At 44.0% G+C, this 26,159-nt stretch overlaps 1 protein-coding gene across 3 annotated transcripts in view; it reads left to right on the top strand.

Moving 5' to 3' along the window:
- crebbpa (CREB binding protein a) overlaps positions 1-26,159 on the top strand; it is a 155,633-nt gene that overhangs the window by 58,267 nt on the left and 71,207 nt on the right. For all 3 annotated transcript variants that reach the window (XM_060911350.1, XM_060911349.1, XM_060911348.1), the window contains exon 2: positions 7,900-8,555. In XM_060911350.1, coding sequence (XP_060767333.1) covers positions 7,900-8,555 — 656 coding nt within the window. The remainder of the gene's footprint in view (positions 1-7,899; positions 8,556-26,159) is intronic.

Here is a 26,159-nt window from a genome sequence, read left to right as displayed (position 1 = left end):
TTTCGCAATGTCTCAAAGCGTGTGGCGTAACTAATGATTTCATCATATCGCATCATCGAGAAGGAGAGGGAGAGAGAGAGAATGAAGTTTGGAGTTGAAGTGAGGGAGGAGTGGAGGGGGGAATGATGTGAATTTATTTATTTATCTATCCCTCTCCCCTACTCCCTCCCTCTCTCTCCCCTTTACCATGCCAGGACTCAGGGCTTCACGTGGCTTCTGATACCAAAACAGTACTGCGTCTCCTGGCTCCACTCCAGGGTGGGTGTGTGTGTGTGCGCGCGTGTGTCCATGTGCCCTGTAAAAGGAGCGATTCAGCACAAAGATGGAGAGATAAGGGCTGTGAGAGAGAGGGAGAGGGTTGTGTGCTGGCAAGCAAGTGTGGAAGGGCGATAAAAGAGGAAGAGATGATCTCCTCTCGAGTCGCTCTTGTGTTGAGCACCTGCTGACGTGTGTGTGTGTGTTTACTCTGGGAGGCGGGCAGATAGTGCCCTCATTTACTGCCAGACGCTTCACGCGACATGTGCTGCATCTTAATCATACGACCAGGAAAGCACACGCGTGCACACGGTGAGCGTAAAGAGCCACAGTAGACCACCGGCTGGGGGGGGGGGAAATATCAGTGAAACCTTTTCAGCAAATTTTTGTGTTTTGCGTATAAAGTCAGCATTCGTTAACGTGATTATGAGTAGCACGCTGTGTGAGCACAACCGCTATCAGGCGCGTTAAAATGTGAATAACTTTTCTAGAATTTCACCAAAACTCATTGAATTTTCAGCATTGTTAAGGCCTCTGCACGCTCTCGCGACAAGGCTTTCGCAGACAGTTGTAATTTATCGTTGAGCGGGGAGTAATAGGCGTGCGCGATGTTATTCACCGCCACAACACAAGGGGGCGCGAAGTCACGAAGTCGCTAGGAGTAGTTGGTGGGTGTGGTTAGTGGAGTGTTTATCCTCCGGTTACTTATAATGACTAGAACTGGAGTCGTATAGATGTCCGTACTTCCTCACTTCCTCGATCAACCGCTCTTCGTGCTGCTCCATCTTCGCTCGTGTTTTTAAAAATGCCGGTCGTGAAAACAAACCAAACCGGGAAAGTAGGGAAGCGGAAGTGCGTGTACAGCGGATGTAGAGTGGACCAATCAGAGCCCTCTTGTCTGCGAGGCTTCTGCGGTGGTCACAATTTTTGGGAGGTGCACGCAGAGCGTCTGCAAGGGGGGGGGCTACGCAGACGCCATCTGCGACGCCATCTGCGAGGACTGCGTTGTCAACATAAATTGGCCTTAAGAGAACTCCCTAAAGTATTATTCAGCAAAACCCCAGAAATGCTAGCACAAATCTAGACTTTTTAACAGAATTTTAGTTCTTAAAATTTAACGTAATTATGGACGTCACGCGTAACATTTACACCCCTGAGAAATCACTTTGAATGCTGTTTTGATCAAATCTCTATAATAAGAAATCACTTAAATATTATAAACAGTCTTTTAATGTATCAAAAAATAATTTTGATAAAGCAAGGAAATTCGGAAGAAAATTTTTTTTTTGCTTGTTGCGCGCGTCACGCTACCAAAATCTAACCCCTTCACGAACAATTCCAACTTTCATGGACTTGTAGCGCGAATAAACCTTTCAAAAAATGTATCTAATACTTCTCACCCGGTAAATTAGAATCCTGGTGATTTATATCCTCGTAGCTTCAGTAGATCTAGAGATTTAGTCGATTTAGTAAATCCCAAACGCTGTGAAACGCGCCAGCCATCTATGGTGAGAAGTGCTGCTGTAGTTGAGAAACTCTCATTCCTCCCGCTTCCAACTAACTCCGTGACCCCGACCAAAATAACAAGGTCACGCTCATCACTTAAGGATGATTTATGCCAAGTTTCACGGAAAAATACAGCGAAATAAACTTGCTAGAAGCATTTTTCAGAATCCCAAACATGATGAAACGTTTCTTGTAGGGTTTCAGGTTACAAATTTCGAGAATGGAGAAATTGCGGCGCAAAAGTTTGCCACTAAACTCGCGAAAATCCTCCATCCTAGCGAGTTTCACAACCGAACTAGGCTACGTGACAGTCCGCGACCACCCAGGAATGTTCTAGAAGGTACGCTTCGAGGCACGTGCGATCGAGAAAGACGCCACGTGAAGGTAGTAAAGGTAGTATTTCCACTGTCTTATGACGTTTTAGCGCGATAAACAGTGCATTATGGGTAATCATTAAAATGCTGATTTCAAGGTTAAAATGGGTAAAAACAACTCATTTATATAGATATTGTAAAAATTGTGCCTAATAGTTATTTCAGTACATAAAATCAAAACCTGAATTTTTTATTTTTTTTCCCTATGTTACATCTATAGCATGCTACTCATCGATACGTTTTAATTCCCCTGCCGATAATTGTGTGAAGTTTTTAATTGTACCAGACAGCATCGTGATATCTTTATATCGGTGTATTTTATTTATGATGCTTTCACGGTGAGGAGGAGATTCGACTCTGAAACGACTCGAACACACCGTGCGTTCGGGTTTGTAGTGTTTTTATTTGCGAATCTGCTAAACTGAGCCAAGGACCGAAAACGCAGAACTCCTGATTTTCGTGATGTATTGAGTGCCGCAAGTACAAGAGTCCGTCGAGTATCCGTTTCACTCCAACTCTGACCGTGTATCAGCATGATGCAAACGTTTTAACTGACATTTACTCGATGTAGATTTGTACCTCGTGGCAGCGATGAAATGGAGAGTGATGGCGATCCTAAAGCGGAGCCTTGAGGTACACCACAGACTTTTAGATTCGTGAAACTACGAGAGTCGCTCTTTTGGTGGATGGTTTTGATTTATTAAGCGTCTCGACGGACCACAGAAACGCAGCTATTTTAATTATCCCTCGCTGGCTGAAAGGCCCAAAAGGGGATCGTGTCGTGGCGATGTCTGCATATTGTAATTTCGTTACATTCGGTCGCATTTTACCAGCGTTACAGCCCTCGATTAACAACCTTGTACTTTCACGATTTCATGAAGGTGCGCTCGCCTTCTGACATCAACTCCTCCCACGATTTTTGGATGAATTTGTCGAAGCTTGGCAAAAGGCCTTGTTGTTAGATGACGGTAATACGCAGATTGCGATTTAATTTCGTTTGTGAAACTTTTCCCAGAGTTTTGACCCTTGATTAAATAACTGACAGTTTCATGAGGGTGGACGTTCTTCTGAAATCAACTCCTCTCACAATTTGTGGAGGAATTTCACCAAACTTGGCAACAGGCTTTGTGACAGATATACGTATACTGAAATTTCATTTAATTTGGGCAAATTTTCCCGGAGTTACGCCCTTGATTATTTTTGGCAATTTCATCAAGGTGTGCTTGCTTTCTGAAATCAACTTCCTTCACAATTTTTATCCCTCGCTGGCTGAAAGGCCAGAAGGGTGATTGTCATGACGATGTCCGTCCCAGAAAGGGTGCTCACCTTCTGAAATCAACTCCTCTCACAATTTTTGGAGGAATTTCACAAAACTTGGCAGGAATTCTTTGTTATATGTCGGTAATGCGCATATTGCAGTTTCGTTCAATTCAGTCGCGTTTTACCAGCGTTACGGCCGAGTTGCCAGCAGGGGATATTGTGCTCTCAGAGCACTCTCGTTTAAACTACAAACGAGCAGAAATGAGTCATGATTAGCTCAACTGACTATAATCATAGCTGCCAACTACTACGAATAAATCGTATTTATTACGAAAATACGAGTTTACTACAATAAAATACGATTTTGCCAATTTTCATGGGTCATTTTCAAAGTCTATCACCGGTGGGATTCGTATTTGAACCCGTTGTCTTTCAAACCGTCTCTGTGCGTATAGGCCAGCGCTCTGACCAATCAGCGCAACAGCGACTGTGACGTAGTCAGAGCGACAGAAAGCAGTGGGGGAGGGTAAACCATAGACGTATAAACACAGACGCCACATTCTGCGTAGAATCATACGTCATCCTCGCCGCCATATTGGATGTGGCAAAGCGGAGATTCTTCACCCGTCTCTGGTATAGCGTCTAGACGGTAGCCGAGAATAAAGATGCCTCATTCATGTGCTGCGTTTAACTGTACCAACAGGTTTACCGTCCAAACGAGATCACATGGGATTACCTTTCACAGGTGAGACTGGAAAAATACTTTTCATTACTGTTCCTTCAGTCTTCAGTTTCCCAGCTCATCTCCACCGGGGAGGTGTAGAGTTATAAGCAGTGAGAATTAGAGAATACAGCGCCACACTATGATGAACGTTTTTGAACGTATGATGAATGTTTTTAACCTTTCTGAATGTGAAGGAATCAGTGATGTATTTTGTTTCGGTGTGACGTTAGAACCTGGCCGAACTCAGTTTGGCGCTCATTCAGCTCACTTTATTCAACGAGAGTAGGTCTGTGTGGTGACTCAATAAATAAAACAGTGCATTTTTAAAAAAAATTTCATTCACTATTTCCAGTTTTTCCACTATTTCCATCATTTATCATATTCAGTCTTGTAGGTTGGTTATTGTGGCCTCAGGTTTTGGTAGCTTGCTACGGTATGCTGACTGATTAGCTTAGCTGAGCTATCTATTGCGTATCTGTCGCTAGTTTGCAGTGTACAGGGTATTTCGCACACTATTTATAACCATCACATTAAAAGTTATACGTGTTGTTTTGATGCCTGTTTGTTTCCCAAATATATACGCGTGTGTCTTAATGGGTGAATAAAAGGCATCGAGTTAAATATTATTGTAGAAAGGGGCTTTATGAAGTTCAGTCCATTTACTTGCGTTGGTTTACGGGGAAGATTTGCCACATCAAATATGGCGGACACTCTGACGTATCCTAGCAACGGGCCACCAGCTCAACGCGGCGTCTGTTTATATGTCTATGGGGTAGGGCTGCGTATCGAAATTGAAATCGCGATACGCAGAGCCACGATCCGTATCGCCTTACAAGAAGGCAGAATCGCGGTACACCCTTTCAAACTTCTCAGCCCAAAAACAGAGGCGCTTCCAAACTTCAATTTATGAATACTTTACTTTTTGTTTAAATTACATTTTAAACTTACTTAAATTACTTTTATTTTTTATATCTATTAGTAAGTCGTTTTTTCGCCGACCTGCGACAATCTTCTGCGAGTCACGCAGCGTCCACACTCGCCACTGGCAGAGCATTCATTTCTTTTAAGCGGTTGCCATTCTGGTTGCGACGCGGGGAGCGAATCTGTAAACAAGCAGCTCATTGGCTGGCTAGGTGTGCCACGAGCCAATCACAATCACTTGACCGGAAAGGCATGCAGTGTTGCCAGATTGGGCGGGTTTAGGTGCTTTTTGGCTGGTTTTGAACATATTTTGGGGTGGAAAACGTTAGCAATATCTGGCAACACTGAAGGCATGTCTGTTGGGCGGAAGCCTTCTGCGGCAGTTACATTTTGACACGCGAGCAATGTTTCATTATAAAAATTCCGTAATTTCCATCTGTTTTCCGCGATCACAGAAAATCATTGGCCCTATGAGAGTGAGACAGTGAGAGCGCCCCCCCCCCCCCCCAAAAAAAAAAATCTTAACGGATTTACACGATTTGGAAAAATGACTTTTTCAGAACCGAAAAAAACAGAGCTTCCGGCTCAACAGTATTATTTTGAGAAAGCAAGTTGAAATTGACACTTTTTTTGAGCTGTTTCACTTTGTGCCAAGCATGTTTTGAGACATTTTTATGTTTGGTGTCAGTTACAAGAGGTTCCTTTTACGTTTGATCTGTGCCAAATTGCTTTGATGATGTATGTATTCTAGTTCCAGGTAAATTCGTTTCCATTGTTGAAAAGAACTTTGCAAATTAATGTAAGATGATAGTTTAGTTTGTAGAATAAATTTTGTCAAACTGTTTTGGTGTGGTTTTTTTTCAGGGTAGTTTTGCGAGAAAGCTTTGGCGGCCCCCCACCAAAACTCAGTACCCAACCTTGTATTACTATTTAAAATTTCGGAATGTTGGCAGCTAGGGATGTCCCGATCCGATCACGTGATCGGAAATCGGGCCCGATCACATGGTTTCAGACTCGATCGGAATCGGGCATTGCCTCCCGATCAGGGATCGGATATATATCTATATAATATATTCTCATTTTTAACACATCAATAGCTATGCGTTGGCACAGAGTGAGACCAGACCTCTTGTCTCAACACAGCAACATCAACGCGTGCGCCATGACATCACTTTGTAGCGGAGACGCTATTGGTTATTGGCTGCCTGTTTCCGGCAAAGTTGAACACGGAAGCAGTTCGAAGCGGAAAGCAAAGCATGAGATCTTTTTTTTTTTTTTTTTTCGTTGGATGACAAAAGAAACGGGCTCAAACCTGAAAGGGTAGAAATGCTTGTTTTCATCAAGAAAAACGTTCATTTCCTTAATTGAAATTACTGTACACCACTGTGAGATGTGTTCTTAAAAGCAAATTACCAGCACTGTGGCACTTTATTATTTTTTTTTTACTTGTTTACATTCCTGCCAGGTATTTTAAGGTTATTTTTAAAGATTTATTTATTGTTCAAACTGCCTCACGCAAGTGCTCTGTTTGCTAACGGAGTTGTTGGATGTTAAAATAAGGTGTTAAATAAAAAATGAGGAACATCCTGGATCCGTTTCTTTCCTCGTCTTTATTTTTTATGGATTATAAGAAGTATCGGATCGGGACTCGGTATCGGCAGATGACGCGGTACGCGGTGGTCCGGACTACCGTTGTGGTCCGGACCACGCCGTTTTCAGGTGTGGTCCGGACCACCAAGTTCAGAAGACAAATAAATTTTAAATTTTCAGCTACTTCTTCCCCTAATTTAGAATAAATTCTTTCCTTTGCCCTTTCTTCTGTTGCTTTGTAGTCTCTAGCACATTTTTTCTTATTCCTTAGAAGCTGTTCATAACCACCCTGAGACATAATGACGAAAGTTGGTAAAATTATTTTTCACTTCCCTCGTGGCAGCTCCCGCTTTTTTACATGCGTTAGAACTGGTATCTTTTATTGCGCGTGTGTTTTACGCATGCATTTCTCTTCCTGTTTGAGAAAAAATAACAAATGATGTACGACTTTGTAAAAAAACTCGTATTAAATGACAAACACAGTATGATTTTGGTAAGTTTTTATTTATATCGTAATATAATACAGCATACGGTGAACCGGACCACAATCCAGGAAAAATAATTAATTAATGCCCTCGTTTTGTATGGAAAATACGGTGATCCGGACCACCGCGTACCGCGTCAGATACTCAAAATCAAATGATCGGTATCGGATCGGAGGGCAAAAAAACCTGATCGGGACATCCCTATTGGCAGCTATGTATAAGGCCGACGAGCTGTTGCCATGGAGCGGCATCCGTTGTCCACAGTTCAGTTAAATCATGTCTCCTCCGTCAATTCTGCATGGATTTCCATTCCGATTTTGTTTAAAAGAACTCCTCACTCCACACACAACTTGGTCATTGTATTGTTTTATTAATTAATTAATTTATTTATTTATTTATTTTTGGCGAACAAATGAGTAATTAGGTCGACTGAACACATCTATTTCCTTCTTACGAGAATTGTATCTCGTCATGCGAATTCAGTTGTGATTGATGTTTTGGGTCGATCTTTCTTTCCTTGGAAACAAAATTGTAGTCCTTTGTTGATTTGTCGTGGAAGTCGGTCCTCTCTCTCTCTCTCTCTCTCTCTCTCTCTCTCTCTCTCTCTCTCTCTCTCTCACCGTCGCGTTTCAGTTCTGTTTGATGTTTTGGTCGTCATGGTTGTTTTGATGGCAGGCCAGATGAGCTCCTACGTCCTTGACGGTCTGGTTTCGTGTCCTGTTATGGTCAGGTGTTTTGTTCTTTTAATAATTTTTTTTTTTTCCCCTCTCTCTCTATTGCACAGAGTTGAGCTCGTTGTCATGGGACGACCTTGAGAGCAACCTGCCGGACGAGTTGATTCCGAGCGGCCCGAACGGAGACCTCGGTCTGATGGCCATGCCCTCGAATGGTGGCGGAGCGGGAACAACGGGCCTGGCAGACGCCGCCGCGAAGCACAAACAGCTCTCCGAGCTCCTGCGAGCGGGCAGCGGTGCCAGCCTGAGCTCGGCGACTCTGAACTCGTCCAGCCCGGCGCCTGGAGGAGGCATGGGGCCTCAGATGGGTCCTCTGGGTAAGAGCCCACTGGGCCAGGGTTCTCCTTCGCACGCCTCTCCGACACCAAAGCCAGCAGGAGCCGCACCAGGCACACCGGGTAACGGCGCCATGGGCCTGAGCGCTGGCTTCAACCAGGCCATTCTGAACAATGGCATGATGTCACAGAGCGCGGCCGCGCAGCAGCAGAGCCAGGTGATGAACGGGACGCTGGGGCCGGGCGGGCGTGGCAGGGGTGCGCCAGGCATGCAGTACCAGGGGGCAGCGTCTGTAGGGCAGCAGGTGGCGGCGGCGGCAGCAGCAGCAGGGGCGGCACCAGGAGGAGCGGGCAGCGTTCTGGCGGAGACCCTGACGCAGGGGGCGCAGCAGATGGGCATGAATGCTCAGCAAGCAGGCAACATGAACAAGGTGAGAGACTCGCTCTTTCCTCTCATCACTCATGCACTCCAGCATGCACCATGCAAATACGGTAGAATAAGCATGTTTGTTTATTAAAGACCTGCGCGGAGCCGAAAAAAACAAAGTGCTGCCGAATGTCATCGTGCGTCATGCGAGTTGTTTTTGCTTGCTGGAGAAATTGACGCTTTATATGAATGAATGATTTGAATGCAGTCATCGGCGTCGGACAGGGTAATCGCAATAAAACGCGTGCGTTCACATTAGGGATGGCGAAAACTAAAAAAAAATCTTGACCGACCACCGAGCCTCATTAGCCGGTTAAAGTCGGTTAACCTATGAGTTTAAACAGGGATGCAAACGGCGCACCTTTTTCACGGCTCGTGCAGATCCGATTTTTTTGGGGGGGGGGCATTGGAGTGTCTGAATAATTTCATCAGAGTAAATTCTGTATTAAAATTACTCCATAAGCAAATGCCGTTACAGTCCATGAAAAAGCCGTGAAAAAGTCGGCATCTGCGCCTTTAGTTTGTGTGGAGAGATATGATCTGCAATAACATGCATTGTTGGCTACAGACCGAAACACACTTTCAGAATGCACTGGCCAAGGCAGGACTAAACTCCATGTGCCTTCTAATAATAATTAAAAAAAAAACAGAATAGTAATTTGTAAGCTAAAAACCCTGTCTCCCCACTTTTTTTTTTTTTTCTTTCGCCGAGTGGCAGCCAATGTTGCCAGATATTGCTGACGTTTTCCAGCCCAAAATATGTTCAAAATCCACCTAAAACCGCCCAAATGGACGGGAAACCGCCCAATCTGGCAACACTGGTGGCAGCTGTGTTCAACTGGGGCGGGACATGACTGAATGGGTGTTTCTGATTTGTCAGCTGTCTTTAACTGGGGCGGGACACGACTGAATGGGTGTTTCTGATTTGTCAGCTGTCTTTAACTGGGGCGGGACATGACTGAATGGGTGTTTCTGATTTGTCAGCTGTCTTTAACTGGGGCGGGACACGACTGAATGGGTGTTTCTGATTTGTCAGCTGTCTTTAACTGGGGCGGGACATGACTGAATGGGTGTTTCTGATTTGTCAGCTGTCTTTAACTGGGGCGGGACATGACTGAATGGGTGTTTCTGATTTGTCAGCTGTCTTCAACTGGGGCGGGACATGACTGAATGGGTGTTTCTGATTTGTCAGCTGTCTTTAACTGGGGCGGGACATGACTGAATGGGTGTTTCTGATTTGTCAGCTGTCTTCAACTGGGGCGGGACATGACTGAATGGGTGTTTCTGATTTGTCAGCTGTCTTTAACTGGGGCGGGACATGACTGAATGGGTGCTTCTGATTTGTCAGCTGTCTTTAACTGGGGCGGGACATGACTGAATGGGTGCTTCTGATTTGTCAGCTGTCTTCAACTGGGGCGGGACATGACTGAATGGGTGTTTCTGATTTGTCAGCTGTCTTTAACTGGGGCGGGACATGACTGAATGGGTGTTTCTGATTTGTCAGCTGTCTTCAACTGGGGCGGGACATGACTGAATGGGTGTTTCTGATTTGTCAGCTGTCTTTAACTGGGGCGGGACATGACTGAATGGGTGCTTCTGATTTGTCAGCTGTCTTTAACTGGGGCGGGACATGACTGAATGGGTGCTTCTGATTTGTCAGCTGTCTTTAACTGGGGCGGGACATGACTGAATGGGTGTTTCTGATTTGTCAGCGGTCTTTAACTGGGGCGGGACATGACTGAATGGGTGTTTCTGATTTGTCAGCTGTCTTTAACTGGGGCGGGACATGACTGAATGGGTGTTTCTGATTTGTCAGCTGTCTTTAACTGGGGCGGGACATGACTGAATGGGTGTTTCTGATTTGTCAGCTGTCGTCCTTACACCGCATGGCCCCAAGCGTTTACCAACACAGAATTCCAGGTTCTCCGCTCCAAAATCGGCAGCTTCAAAACGATTGATTTTTTTTTTTTTTTCCCCACCGACAACCAAAAAAAAATTAACCGGTTAACGTTGATTCGGTCAACCACCGGTCAAACGGTCATCGGTTAACATCCCTAATCCATATGGAATCAATTTTGCGCCAAAATGTTCATACAATACTTTTGAAATATCAAACAAAAACGACAAATCAAAATTGAAAAATGTCAATTTTTTAGACTGGCAAACAAATTATTCGTGTAATCGTGCAAAATATCAGTCTATTACTCTTCAGAAACCTTTTATTTTTGTTCCGCGTCTTTCTCAGTTTTGTTTGCCGTAATTTATTTTGGTTGCGATTCCAGCTTTCTCGTTTGCGCTCCCTGACTTTTTGCTTGCAGTTTTGGCACAAACTTCACGTGTGGGCGGGCTGTCCAGGAATGCATTCCCATTGGCTAACTTGTGTTTGACTGACAGCTACGCTCAGCCATTCCCCCGGAGGCTGTTGCAGCCATTTCCTACTCGGATTTTGTACTACTGCAACACGTACAACACATCTGTCCCGCACTTACACTTTGTTGAATTAATTCAACATCATAGTCGCCACTGAAGTCCACTCCATCCTTGTTTACCGTCAATGGATCGGTCACTCGTCCAACAGTCCGCCAGAATCCGAGTAGGGAATGGCTGAGCGTAGCTGTCAGTCAAACACAAGTTAGCCAATGGGAATGCATTCCTGGACAGCCCACCCACACGGGAAGTTTGTGCCAAAACTGCAAGCAAAAAGTCAGGGAGCGCAAACGAGAAAGCTGGAATCGCAACCAAAATAAATTACGTCAAACAAAACACGGAACAAAAATAAAAGGTTTCTGAAGAGTAATAGACTGATATTTTGCACGATTACACGAATAATTTGTTTGCCAGTCTAAAAAAAATTGACTCTCTTTTGATTTATCGTTTTTGTTTGATATTTCAAAAGTATTGTATGAACATTTTGGCACAGAATTGATTCCTGTCAGCGCTTAAACTCCTCTCGTCTCCGTGAGCAACCGAGCACCATAACGCAGGAGCCAGTTATCACCAAAAAAAAAAAAAACTTAAGCAACCCTTTTTTTCCAAGCAAGGCTTTTCCTTGTATTGTATAACATGCAAATCACGCTCATTTGCACAGACGTGTGTCTGGCGAGTCGCTCCGCGTTTCATTTTTAATTGGTTAATTAGGGTGAAGAGCGACAATCTGCGCGCACGCTGCGGCTGAGGCGCTTTGTTTAAATCCGCTGATTATAAATATGACCGCGGTGGGCGTGTCGGGCAAATTAGGGACCTCGGAGGAGAGAAATGGTGCAAGAGTAGAGTGGTACAATGTTGAATAAACGCCAGTCTGTGAAAAATCAAACACAGATGTTTTTTTTTTTTGGTGCTGGAGAACATGTGTAGGATTTACAGTAGGACCAAGTCCATACACACTCCGTACGCCTTATCACATGACTATATAAAGTCCGCATACGGCGAGAAACTCCACGCCCTGGACGAGTTGTTTCTCTGATGCCGCGTCCAGGTTTTAAAGGAACAGTCCACCGTACTTCCATAATGAAATATGCTCTTCTCTGAATTGAGACGAGCTGCTCCGTACCTCTCCGAGCTTTGCGCGACCTCCCAGTCAGTCAGACGCGCTGTCACTCCTGTTAGCAATGTAGCTAGGCTCAGCATGGCCAATGGTATTTTTTGGGGCTGTAGTTAGATGCGACCAAACTCTTCCGCGTTTTTCCTGTTTACATAGGTTTATATTAGGGCTGTAACGATACACCCAACTCACGATTCGATTCGTATCGCGATTTTTGACCCACGATTCGATACACCCACGATATTTTTTTTTAAATGTATTTTTAAAGTAGTAAATTTGACTTATTAACATTTACTTACTTACATTAACTATTTAATAACAAATAATTCAGACCACTGCAGAGAATGAGTAATATGTATGCAAAAATGAACAAATGTATATCCAAAGATTGTTTTATTTCTCAAAATAATACTGTTGAGCCGGAAGCTCTGTTTTTTTCGGTTCTGAAAAAGTCATTTTTCCAAATCGTGGAAATCCATTAAGATTTTTTTTTTTTGGGGGGGGGCTCTCACTGTCTCACTCTCATAGGGCCAATGATTTTCTGTGATCGCGGAAAACAGATGGAAATTATGGAATTTTTATGGTGAAACATTGCTCGCGTGTCAAAATGTAACTGCCGCAGAAGGCTTCCGCCCAAGCAGACATGCCTTCAGTGTTGCCAGATATTGCGAACGTTTTCCACCCCAAAATATGTTCAAAACCAGCCAAAAAGCACCTAAACCCGCCCAATCTGGCAACACTGCATGCCTTTCCGGTCAAGTGATTGTGATTGGCTTGTGGCACACCTAGCCAGCCAATGAGCTGCTTGTTTACAGATTCGCTCCCCGTGTCGCAACCAGAATGGCGACCGCTTAAAAGAAACGAATGCTGTGCCAGTGGCGAGTGTGGACGTTGCGTGACTCACAGAAGATTGTCGCAGGTTGGCGAAAAAACGACTTACTAATAGATATAAAAAATAAAAGTAATTTAAGTAAGTTTAAAATGTAATTTAAATAAAAAGTAAAGTATTCATAAATTGAAGTTTGGAAGCGCCTCTGTTTTTGGGCTGAGGAGAAGTTTGAAAGGGTGTACCGCGATTCTGCCTTCTTGTATCGCGACACGGATCGTGGCTCTGCGTATCGCGATTTCGATTTCTATACGCATATTGTTACAGGCCTGGTTTATATGACCAGTGATATGAAACAAAGTTCAGTTACACAAATTGAAACGTGGCGATTTTTCTATGCTATGGAAAGTCCGCACTATAATGACAGGCGTACTAACACCTTCTGCGCGCTTCGGCAGCGCATTGATACTGAGCTGCTCTTCGGGCACGGCCAGGCGGGCGAATGCCCTGGTCCGTCCGCCCTGTCTTAAAAAAAAAAAATGGTACAACTCGAGCCCCATGATAAAACTGGGACGTTGTCATTTTTCCGCATGAGGCCCATGGTAAAACCACACTTCCAGGAGGGGCTGCCGTCTGCCTCCCAAGCCGGCCGAGAGCGCTCCTCGTCGGGCACTGCCAGGCGGGCGAACGCCCTGGTCCGTCCGCCCTGTCTAAAAAAAAAAAAAAAAATGGTACAATTCCGAGTGAAGGTATCAATGCGCTGTCGAAGCGCGCAGAAGGTGTTAGTACGCCTGTCATTATAGTGCGGACTTTCCATAGCATAGAAAATCGCCACGTTTCAATTTGTGTAACTGAACTTGTTTCATATCACTGGTCATATAAACCTATTGCCACTTTTCCACTACCAACGCGGCTGAGTCGGGCTGAGCCGTGCCGTGCTGAGTCGGGCTGAGCGGGGCTGTTGGAGTTGCATTTCGACTACAACCGCGCTGAACCGTGCTGGCTGGAAGTGGGTGGACACATTGGGTGGAGTTAGCGAAAGTGGGTGGACGTCACGTGATGTCGTTAAGCAGCGCAAACAGTGACATCAGTGATCTTTTAAGCGGTAGTCTCACGACCCGGATAGTAAACAATAAACATGGAGTCGTTAGTGTTGCTGGTCTTGGTGCTGTGGCTTGTTGTCACCGACAACGCGGACAGATACTGGCAAGAGCGTATAGATGAGGCGAGGCGCATAAGGCTTCAGAAATTCTCGTAATTCTTTTCCTTCCGGGTTTACGTGTTTACAGATCCCAGCGTGCTCGCGGGGCGTGTGTGGGCATGTGAGGACACTCCTCCTCACCAATCAGTGCACAGGGGAGTGTCTGCTCACGCCCCCAGCCTCACTCAGCTCGGTTTGGCTCGCTTCAGCCCCACTCCAAAACCGTGCGAGTTTTAGGGGCTAAGCAGGGCTGAAGCGAGCCGAGTCGTGCTGTTCTTTGGTAGTCGAAACGCGAGCCGTGTCGGGCTGAAGTGAGCTGAAAAAGGGTAGTGGAAAAGGGCCATATGTAAACAGGAAAAATGCGGAAGAGTTTGGTCGCATCTAACTACAGCCCCAAAAAATACCATTGGCCATACTGAGCCTAGCTACATTGCTAACAGGAGTGACAGCGCGTCTGACTGACTGGGAGGTTGCGCAAAGCTCGGAGAGGTACGGATCAGCTCGTCTCAATTCAGATAAGAGCATATTTCATTATGGAAGTACGGTGGACTGTTCCTTTAATGTTCCGTGCTTCACAGTGCTTTTCACACCAGTCTGCGAGTCCGGAGTCTGAATCGGCTGCTTTTTCGGAATCGTTTCGAGATGTTTCTCAGCTTAGAAAGGCAAAAAGGTGACGGATCTTCACGCGAGCATGTCATCGTCGAGGCACACGTGCTTTATTACACTTAAGGTGCTTTTGTTTACCGCTACAGACGCTCTGAATTCGCACTTTTTTTTTTTTTTTTTTCCAAAGGAACTGGATAATTGTCTAATTCGAACTGCTGTAAACTTGCCAGAGTGTTTTCCGACAGGCAGAGTAATCACTGCCGAGATTGTGCCGCTGTTTGCAGGTGCTGCCGTAGATCCAGGAAAAGCATAGCGACGGGAGCCGATGGCTGCGTGTTTGATCGGGCGTCCCTGCGCCGTGCGGGCTTTAGAGCGCTCGTTTCCTTTGCGGTCCGTCAAATTCTGACGCGCGGTGCGGCGGAAGGTGTTTACCTTTCACCGGACGCTGCTGTGGTTTCACAGAAAGCTCGTAGGAAGCCGTCGCGCGGTTCTGATACACTTCTCACACGTCTCTGTATGACTCCTACCACATCAGAGCGCCGCCGTGCTGGCTTTCGTCTCTGTACTCGCAGCAGGACGTCATTCGGGACAGCCCCTCCTCTTATGCCAAAAGGGTGGTGCTGGTAGATATGCAGCCTCCGTCTGAAGTGTTTTTTTTTTTTTTTTTTCTCCCCCCTCCTTTTCTCATCATGCTGCAGCGTGCATCTTGTACTCGTGTTACTAAACGAGCGCTTGTGATTTGCGCCTGCACTGCTGGCTGAGGGAATTTAATCAGCACCGTCTGACCAATCAGAGTTGAGATTTCGGCAGAACTGTGGCGTGTCGGTGAGGTCAGAGACGGTGAACGGAGTGGCAGCTATTGCTCTCGGGGGTGAGAGGGTAAGAGAGCGAGCCGTGCAAAAGAGCGCCACAAATCTGTATGCGAATGAGTAGGCACAGCGGGAGGAGGGTCAGGATAAAGCTGTGTGTGGGTGAAGGAGAGAGAGAGAGAGAGAGAGCACAAGACGAGGACTGGCAGTGCATGCGGCTCTCAGCTGGCCTCTTTTATCTGGTCCACTGGAGCGATGTCAACAGAGGAGAGCAAGCGGCCGGCGTGCTGCCGGAAGGAAGGAAGGAGGGAGGGAGGGAGGGAGCAGGGGAAGTGTTGAAGTGGATGAACGAAAAGAAGGAGGAGGGGGAGGGTGCACTTTCGAGCAGGCTCCTGTCTGTCAGAGAGGAAGCGGTTTCTCTGGCCCTGTGCTCGAGGTACGCCTGCGTCAAGTTCCACTTGTTCCTCGAGCCGCGTTTTCTCTCTACAAGCCCAGTTCAGGCTTGTTAATTAGCTGATGAGTGTAATTAAGTGAGATCAAAGAAGGGGGAAAAAAAAAAGTGTGGGGAGGACACCAAACGGTGTACTCCTGGATCGAGAAATGTTAGTCTGTGCTGGAGGAACGCTGTGATACTGGTAACTGTTGAGGTCAAACGTGTTGTACAACCCCGATTCCAAAAAAGTTGGGACAAAGTAGAAATTGTAAATTAAAACGGAATGCAATAATTTACAAATCTCAAAAACTGATATTGTATTCACAATAGAACATAGACAACATATGAAATGTTGAAAGTGAGACATTTTGAAATTTCATGCCAAATATTGGCTCATTTGAAATTTCATGACAGCAACACATCTCAAAAAAGTTGGGACAGGGGCAATAAGAGGCTGGAAAAGTTAAAGGTACAAAAAAGGAACAGCTGGAGGACCAAACTGCAACTCATTAGGTCAATTGGCAATAGGTCATTAACATGACTGGGTATAAAAAGAGCATCTTGGAGTGGCAGCGGCTCTCAGAAGTAAAGATGGGAAGAGGATCACCAATCCCCCGAATTCTGCGCCGACAAATAGTGGAGCAATATCAGAAAGGAGTTCGACAGTGTAAAATTGCAAAGAGTTTGAACATATCATCATCTACACTGCATAATATCATCAAAAGATTCAGAGAATCTGGAAGAATCTCTGTGCGTAAGGGTCAAGGCCGGAAAACCATACTGGGTGCCCGTGATCTTCGGGCCCTTAGACGGCACTGCATCACATACAGGCATGCTTCTGTATTGGAAATCACAAAATGGGCTCAGGAATATTTCCAGAGAACATTATCTGTGAACACAATTCACCGTGCCGTCTGCCGTTGCCAGCTAAAACTCTGTAGTTCAAAGAAGAAGCCGCATCTAAACATGATCCAGAAGCTCAGACGTCTTCTCTGGGCCAAGGCTCATTTAAAATGGACTGTGGCAAAGTGGAAAACTGTTCTGTGGTCAGACGAATCAAAATTTGAAGTTCTTTATGGAAATCAGGGACGCCGTGTCATTCGGACTAAAGAGGAGAAGGACGACCCGAGTTGTTATCAGCGCTCAGTTCAGAAGCCTGCATCTCTGATGGTATGGGGTTGCATTAGTGCGTGTGGCATGGGCAGCTTACACATCTGGAAAGACCCCATCAATGCTGAAAGGTATATCCAGGTTCTAGAGCAACATATGCTCCCATCCAGACGACGTCTCTTTCAGGGAAGACCTTGCATTTTCCAACATGACAATGCCAAACCACATACTGCATCAATTACAGCATCATGGCTGTGTAGAAGAAGGGTCCGGGTACTGAACTGGCCAGCCTGCAGTCCAGATCTTTCACCCATAGAAAACATTTGGCGCATCATAAAACGGAAGATACGACAAAAAAGACCTAAGACAGTTGAGTAACTAGAATCCTACATTAGACAAGAATGGGTTAACATTCCTATCCCTAAACTTGAGCAACTTGTCTCCTCAGTCCCCAGACGTTTACAGACTGTTGTAAAGAGAAAAGGGGATGTCTCACAGTGGGAAACATGGCCTTGTCCCAACTTTTTTGAGATGTGTTGTTGTCATGAAATTTAAAATCACCTAATTTTTCTCTTTAAATGATACATTTTCTCAGTTTAAACATTTGATATGTCATCTATGTTCTATTCTGAATAAAATATGGAATTTTGAAACTTCCACATCACTGCATTTCATTTTTATTTACAATTTGTACTTTGTCCCAACTTTTTTGGAATCGGGGTTGTATAATCAAGTTATTCCACAAAATCCATAGCTGCCACGAAAAAATCGTGTTTATTACGATTTGTCGTTTTGATTACGAAAATACGAATTTACTACAATAAAATACGATTTTGCCAATTTTCATGGGTCATTTTTTCAAAGTCTATCACCGGTGGGATTCGTGTTTGATAAAACACCGCTTCGTTCCAAGCGGCAGATACTACGCCAAATTTCATTGGCTATTGCTTGTTCTCTCAGCCAATCAATGATGCTATTAGATCATCCATGGCACGCTATCATCTGGCCTTTGTTCACGAAGTTTCTGAACAAAGCATGGCGTTTCAAGCTTTTGTTATGAAGACGTAGCGTAGTACTAATCTCTAAAAAAGCATGGCTAAGGGGAAGGGCCAGCGCTTCAAGGACTCGTACCGAGAGGAGTTTCCCTTCATTTCTAAGGCTACATCCACACGGCAACGAGATTTTTAAAAAAAAATATCGCGTCCACATGGGCAACGGATCAGTAAAATATCAGGTCCATATGGCAACGCAACGCTTGCTGAAAACGATGCAATACACATGCCACACCTCTAGGAGCGCTGTAAGACGGTCCCATCGGAGACACCAGAACAATAGAAGTAAGGACGCATGCGCATAAACTATTATGCGCGAGACTTCATATTAGCCACAGTCAGAAAAATCTGTTCGTAAAATTACGTTATAATGACCAAATACAATGAAAAGTATTTTTCCAGTCTCACCTGTGAAAGGTAATCCCATGTGATCTCGTTTGGACGGTAAACCTGTTGGTACAGTTAAACGCAGCACATGAATGAGGCATCTTTATTCTCCGCTTTGACCCATCCAATATGGCGGCGAGGATGACGTATGATTCTACGCGGAAGGCGGCGTCTTTAATGGTCCGGAATAAATTGAATGCTACACGTTGATGGATTAATTTGTTCTTCTACGCCCTTTTTGAGGAATGTATTGTAGGACTTAAACCAACATCTGAAGAGGTGAGATCGCTCCTTTTTTTTTTTTTCCCCCCATTTTTGCTGGTGGGATTGACTCTCTCTCTCTCTGCACCATTGCACAATAAATATTCACAGTGAAAATATTTTGTAAGCGCGTTTCATGAACCAAGTTATAGGATTTGTTGACAACTCGCATCGAGTTCGTGACACTTCTACCCGGCGTGAAGCACTCACAGTCATGTGGTTGTGACGTCATCGTAAACAAATCCATTCTACTCATCCAGATGACTTCGCAACGGCGCCGTTGCCAGTAGGGATGTTAACCGATGACCGTTTGACCGGTGGTTGACCGAATCAACGTTAACCGGTTAATTTTTTTTTGGTTGTCAGTTAAAAAAAAAAAAAAATCAATCGTTTTGAAGCTGCCGATTTTGGAGCGGAGAACCTGGAATTCTGTGTTTGTAAACGCTTGGGGCATGCCATGCGGTGTAAGGACGACAGCTGACAAATCAGAAACACCCATTCAGTCATGTCCCGCCCCAGTTGAGCACAGCTGCCACCAGTGTTGCCAGATTGGGCGGTTTTAAGTGGATTTTGGCGGGTTTTGAACATATTTTAGGCTGGAAAACGTCAGCAATATCTGGCAACATTGGCTGCCACTCGGCGAAAGAAAAAAGTGTAGACACAGGCTTTTTAGCTGACAAATTACTATTCTGTTTTTTTTTTTTTTTAAATTATTATTAGAAGGTACATGGAGTTTAGTCCTGCCTTGGCCAGTGCATTCTGAAAGTGTGTTTCGGTCTGTAGCCAACAATGCATGTTACTGCAGATCATCTCTCTCCACACAAACTAAAGGCGCAGATGCCGACTTTTTCATGGACTGTAACGGCATTTGCTTATGGAGTAATTTTAATACAGAATTTACTCTGATGAAATTATTCAGACACCCCAACGCCCCCCTTAAAAAAAAAAATCGGATCTGCACGAGCCGTGAAAAAGGCGCGCCGTTTGCATCCCTGTTTAAACTCATCGGTTAACTGACTTTAACCGGCTAATGAGGCTCGGTGGTCGGTCAAGATTTTTTTTAGTTTTCGCCATCCCTAGTTGCCAGATCTTTCCACTCTGGAACCCATTCTCAAAAGATTTCGTTTTGGGGCACCCAAAACGCCGGTGCCGTGTGGACGCCAGGCCGAAACGATAAACAATTTTATCAGATTCACCTGAATCCGTTGCCGTGTGGACAGGGCCATAGTCAAGTAAGGGCGATCACTACGCGTTTTTGTGCTCCATGTCGGTGAGACATTTATGTGGTGCAGTAACATCAACTGTTGACTGAGTAAGCTCTAGTCTATTTCTCTAATGTGTACTTTGTCAAAAGTCATATGTGCCAATTGCATTGTTTGAAGTTTTTGCCTGATTCATTGACTATTTTCGTACATTGTTGAAAAGAACTTTGCAAATTAATGTAAGATGATAGTTTAGTTTGTAGAGTAAATTTTGTCAGACTATTTTGTTTTAGTGTGATTTTTCAGGGTAGTTTTGCTAGAAAGCTTTGGCGGCGGGGGGGCAAAGCCCCCCACCAAGACTCAGTACCCAACCTTGTATTACTATTTGCAATTTCGGAATGTTGGCAGCTATGAAAATCAAGTCGTGCACGAGCTGACAGCCGGCGAGGCGCGCGACTCCGAGTTGGATATAAACAGTGGCGGCTGGTGGGGGAAAAAAACTCTCGGTGCGGCTGGTGCGCCAAACGATTTCCCTGCCTAGTCCAGTGCAGGCATTCAAATGAACAGTCAGGAAATGACGCCAATTCCACAATAAATTTTAATTTCCTTCTCAAAATCAGCAGCTTCACAGATAAACTAAATTAACAATTTACAGCGACTAGTGCATCTCAAAAAATTAGAATACCATGAAAAAGTTTTTTTTTTTTCATAATCTAATTCAAAAAGGTACTTAGGTACAGACTTAGGAAAATGGATTCTTTCGATTAGCATTTATCTAATGATTATATATAGTGCATCTCAAAAAATTAGAATACCATGAAAAAGTTCCTTTTGTTTCATAATTTAATTCAAAAAGGTAAACTTTCATATATTCTATATTCATTACATGTAAAGTGAAATATTTAAAGCCTTTTTTGTTTTAATTTTGATGATTATGGCTTATAGCTCATGAAAATCAGAAATCCAGTATCTCAAATTATTAGAATATTCCCTAAGATCAATCAAAAAAAGGATTTACAATACAGAAATGTCCAACTTCTGAAAAGTATATTCATTTATACACTCAATACTTGGTTGGGGCTCCTTTACCATGAAGTACTGTATCAATGCGGTGTGGCATGGAGGTGATCAGTCTGTGGCACTGCTGAGGTGTTATTGAAGCCCAGGTTGCTTTGATAGTGGCCTTCAGCGTATCTGTATTTTTGGGTCGGGTGTTTCTCATCTTCCTCTTGACAATACCCCATAGATTCTCTATGGGGTTCAGGTCAGGCAAGTTGGCTGGCCAATCAAACACAGTAATATCATGGTCAGCAAACCATTTGGTAGTAGTTTTGGCACTGTGGGTAGGTGCTAAGTCCTGCTGGAAAAGGAAATCAGCATCTCCAAAAAGCTCGTCAGCAGATGGAAGCATGAAGTGCTCTAAAATCTCCTGGTAGATGGCTGTGTTGACTTTGGACTTGATAAAATACAGTGGACCAACACCAGCAGATGACATGGCACCCCAAATCATCACAGACTGTGGAAACTTCACACTGGGCTTCAAACACCTTGGATTCTGTGCCTCTCCACTCTTCCTCCAGACTCTAGAACCGTCATTTCCAAATTAAATGCAAAATGTACTTTCATCTGAAAAGAGGACTTTGGACCACTGAGCAACAGTCCATTTCTTTCTCTGCTTAGCCCAGATAAGACACTTCTGACATTGTCTCTGGCTCAGGAGTAGCTTGATATTAGGAATGCGAAAGTTGTATCCCCTTTCTTGAAGATGTCTGTTCGTGATGGGTCTTGATACACTGACACCAGCCTCAGTCCACTCCTTGTGAAGCTCTCCCAAGTTCTTGAATCAACTTTTTTTTTCTTGACAATCCTCTCAAGACTGCGGCCATCCCTGTTGCTTGTGCACCTTTTCCAGCCACCCTTTTCAGCAATGACCTTTTGTGGCTTACCCTCCTTGTGGAGGGCATCAGTGATCATCTTCTGGACAACAGTCAAGTCAGCAGTCTTCCCCATGATTGTGGTTGTGTGTACTGAACTAGACCGAGAGATACACTGTGTTCATACTGTTTTACTCAAACTCGAAATGAAATATTCTAATATTTTGAGATGTTTTTTTTTTGTACTGTATGCCATACTGATTAAAATAGAAAAATGCTTGAAACATTTTAGTTTGTGTAATGAGTCTATAATGTATAACTTTTTCACAAATATTCAAATTTTTTGAGATGCACTCGTATATTAGGCTCCGTTTATGCTTTGGAAAGGAACGGTATCCAATACAATACTCAAATACCTCTTCATCGTGCCTTCTGACAGCAATGTGGTGCCAGTCGTCCAGCTGCACCGCCATGCTAATCCTTCCGAGCACAGCTAGCTTTACGCAGTTTTCCATGGGAACTCTTGATCTTTCCTGCTTCTTGATGCGTTCGGAGATCTGCTTTTAAGTCAGTTTGTCCAGACCGCGTCCACGTCAGATCACACCTGCCACTTTTGAAAAGGATGCAGGGGAAACAAAAAAGTGCATTGGCTGTTCCGCAGCCTGTCAGCCACGACTTGCGCTGGAACCAACTCCTGCAAAAAGTCCTGTTGTCGGCTTTAACTTTCTCCTCGGTTGGCTGGGTGATGGTCATTTCAGGCTTGTCGGGTCGCAGCTCCTTAACACGGGTTTTTTTCCCTCCACCATCATCGTCCTCACGAAAGGGTAGTTCAACAAAGATCTCACTGAATTTGGTAGAAGCTGCCCCTCAACTGTTGTCGTCGCCATCATCCCTCTGACCGACCGGAGACCTCAAGTTTATCACCATAGCAACCAAAACTTTCCCACATTTTCTGTAGCGGGGCGAAAATTTCCAGCGCCCCAAAGCCGTTAAATTCGGCAATGCTGATTGGCCAAATATTTATTATTTTCCCTAGCACCCAAGAAGAGAAGTGATACGAGTCTGAAAATGTTAGGCATGATACCGTGTATAATAGGGTTGGGCGGTATTACGGTAAGAAGGTATCCCGAGGTATCCAAAAGTACCAACGGTATCGGTCTCATTACCGTCATTTTAAAAATATATATAATATCTAAATAAATATGGAGTACATGAGGTCATAATATAAAATAATAAATTGAAGATCATCCCGAATAACTGTGAGATCGTATTTTCACTAATTCTATCAATTTCCTAAAGAAGTTCTCATCGCGTGCAGGGTTGTTTATGTCGTTACCATGGCAACCCTGCGTGACATTTGGAGTCTGACAGAAAGCTTCGCAAGAGACTGAGAGCGGGGGTGTCATGGCTCAGATGGCTAAGGCACCGTACCATAAATCCGGGGACCCGGGTTCGATTCCGACCCGAGGTTATTTCCCGATCCCGTCTCTCTCTCCCCCGCTCATTTCCTGTCTCTCTATACTGTCCTATCTAAAAAAAAAAAAAAAGACTGAGACCGCGGTTGAAAGATGGCAAGTCAAGATAACGAGTTAGTGGCAAAAAAAAATACAACATCGGCAGCGTGGCAGTATTTTGGTTTCAAACCAAACGAAAAATCTAATATGTCCCCTAAGGCACACCATAGCCTGGGGTACTCCACTTCCACGAGATCTCTCCAATGAGTTGTGTTTTGAGTAGGTTACATGAGTAACAACAAGGTAAAATAATATAACGTATGACATTTGGGATGTGGGTAATAAACGTTTGAAATGTCATCTACTGAAGAAACGGAAGAAAACATCGTAGCGTGAACTGTTAGGTTTCTGGTGGGAATTAGCAATGCGCTTGCTATCTTTGTTGGGTGTGTTAAACCGTATGGATTTAAGTGGAATAATTGTAAGGAGTTATGTGATCAAGACAACGTTTTAAGCAAGGTAAGGCCATTTGATTATTAATTTCCCCGCCATGGCATGACGTGGGCCCATATGATTTTGCCTTGTGCAGCTATCACGCATTTGAATTGGGTTCGCCTCATTTGCGCTGAAGAATATGGTTTATCGCGCAGTCTAAACGGACTTGGGTGTTGGTTGATTCTTTTTCTTTTTTTTATTTCCCATGCTTGAAAGGGTATGATCCTGCTCATCGTGTACTTTTTTTGATGGAGTAGGTGAAATAGTGCTGCAAATGGCGTTTCAACGCAGACATGTGTAAACGACAGTTGAATGCTATTTTCAAGATGAAGGAAGAGTTGCGTGATGCTTTGAAATATCTCTTAATCCATTCATCAATGCACAAAATTCGCTTTGCTGCTTAATCCATACCACAATGCACACAGTTCGCTATGCTGCTTTTAAATAGTACATTTGAGGCATAGGCGCACGTTACACAGTAGGCCGAAACAAAATATTTTTTTCTCGGTAATACCGTATACCCCGGGAAAACACAGACAGTTTAAAGGTATCAAAATTTGGATACCGCCCAACCCTAGTGTATAACTCTCCTACTTGTTGCTCATTTCATAGGGGGGAATTGCCGGAATGTGCCGCGCGGGAGCGTCTGCCCAAATTTTTTAGGCCGAGATGAACTTAATTTTTTTTAAATCAAAAAATATATCCAATATGTAATGCCCATTGTACACGCCTGTTCTTTAATTCAAAATCAGCATCTCGATCTTCAAATTGGCCGTATGGTATGTGCATTACATTACACAGCATCCTGTCCAGATAAAACCTCGTTAGTCCACACAGCAGAACTTTTTTCTGGTTTGCACTTCATTGTAAAGGATTAGAGGATTCAAAGACATGAATAGCAAAAATGCAGAAATATAATACTGTAGAGCTCGTTTATATTAAAAGGTGCATTGATTTTTTTGAAATCATCAAATGTGAATTGATTAAAAACAAGTGTCTCGTACCATATTAATCATTTTCACCTGGGAGTCCACCAAGAAGGGGAATTTATTTCCAAGTAAATTGCAACTTTTTGCTGATAAAATTAATGGTTTTGGGGTAAAAAAAAAATTAGCCAAAAATCATTAGCTCCCGCCCCCTGGGCCCCGCTGGGTGCCTGCGGCCCCCGATCCCCTGGCTTTTTTCAGACTTTTTAAATATTTTTCATTCTCATCCCTGTTTATTTCTTCTTCCTCAGGGTAGTAAAACTCGCTTTCGCTGTGAAGACTGTCGTAATCGCTATTAATGCTGTTATGCGGAAAAATGCTGGCAAAAATTTATAAGATTTTTGATAATCTTATAAATAAATCTTATATAAAAAAAAAAGATAAATGTAAAAAAAAATTTGAAGTTTGTTGTTGTGAACGAGCGAGTCGCTTGAGGTCCGTATCGTAGGACACGGACCCGCTTGCCAGCCAATCAGAGCGCAGGATTTGATGGAAACTGCACGGCAAAAAAAATATATATATTTTATACTTTTTCCCCTCCACATCTGGGAGGGCGGTGCCCGAGCGCCCCCTATGGGCCAGCCACCACTGGATATAAGCCATGTACGACGAGACTGACTGACTGAGCGGAATAACTTTTTTTTATTCTATCCACATTCACTGGATTTTGAGAAACGGAGTTTTTTTTTTTCAAATTAAATTCAATAAATAAAAACTTGATACAAAACATGGCAATCATTTCCGCTTAGAATGTAAACAAACCGGCAAGATGACAGGAGTAATTTGTGAAAAATGCAATGATAATTCTTGAAAGATAAAAAAAAAAAAGATACGTTCTTGCCATCAAATACTTGAATTCCATTTTCTCTTTTTTGTTTTCAAGTAGTTTTTATTTCGTTCTTGGTTGGTTCAGCAACACGCGCCGCCATTTTGTTTTTCTCTACTCATGGTAAAGCCCTGCACTCCCGCGGGACCCGACGCAAAGCAGTGCGGCGCGGGACAAATTTTGAAAGCTCATTGCGGGCGGGAGGGGGAGTGCACAATGCGGGCGCGGGCGGGAGAGGTGATAAGCTGCAGTCCCGCTAACTAAAAACGTGTTTAAAATAAAATCTATAAATTATTAATTTATGTCTATCATATATAATTTGTGCTGGATATTTTATTTGGCATTAATGAAGACATTGTAAGATGCCTAAATTTGCAGATGTGGTCTAATCTCGCGTACGTTTCCGATTCTTTTCCGCTCTTCCGTATTTGAGATCTCCGATCATGGCAGAAGAGCAGAGCTCCTCTAGTGAAGCTCACAGTGCTTCAGAAGTAAGTGCTGCTTTAAAAAGAGGTACATTTACCGTTAAAAAGTCAAGAGTATTA

The sequence above is a fragment of the Neoarius graeffei genome, chromosome 27, assembly GCF_027579695.1.
Source record: "Neoarius graeffei isolate fNeoGra1 chromosome 27, fNeoGra1.pri, whole genome shotgun sequence".
Taxonomy (NCBI): Eukaryota; Metazoa; Chordata; class Actinopteri; order Siluriformes; family Ariidae; genus Neoarius; species Neoarius graeffei.
The sequence above is the reverse complement of the archived record's forward strand: the minus strand, read 5'-3'. Positions and strand labels throughout refer to the sequence as shown.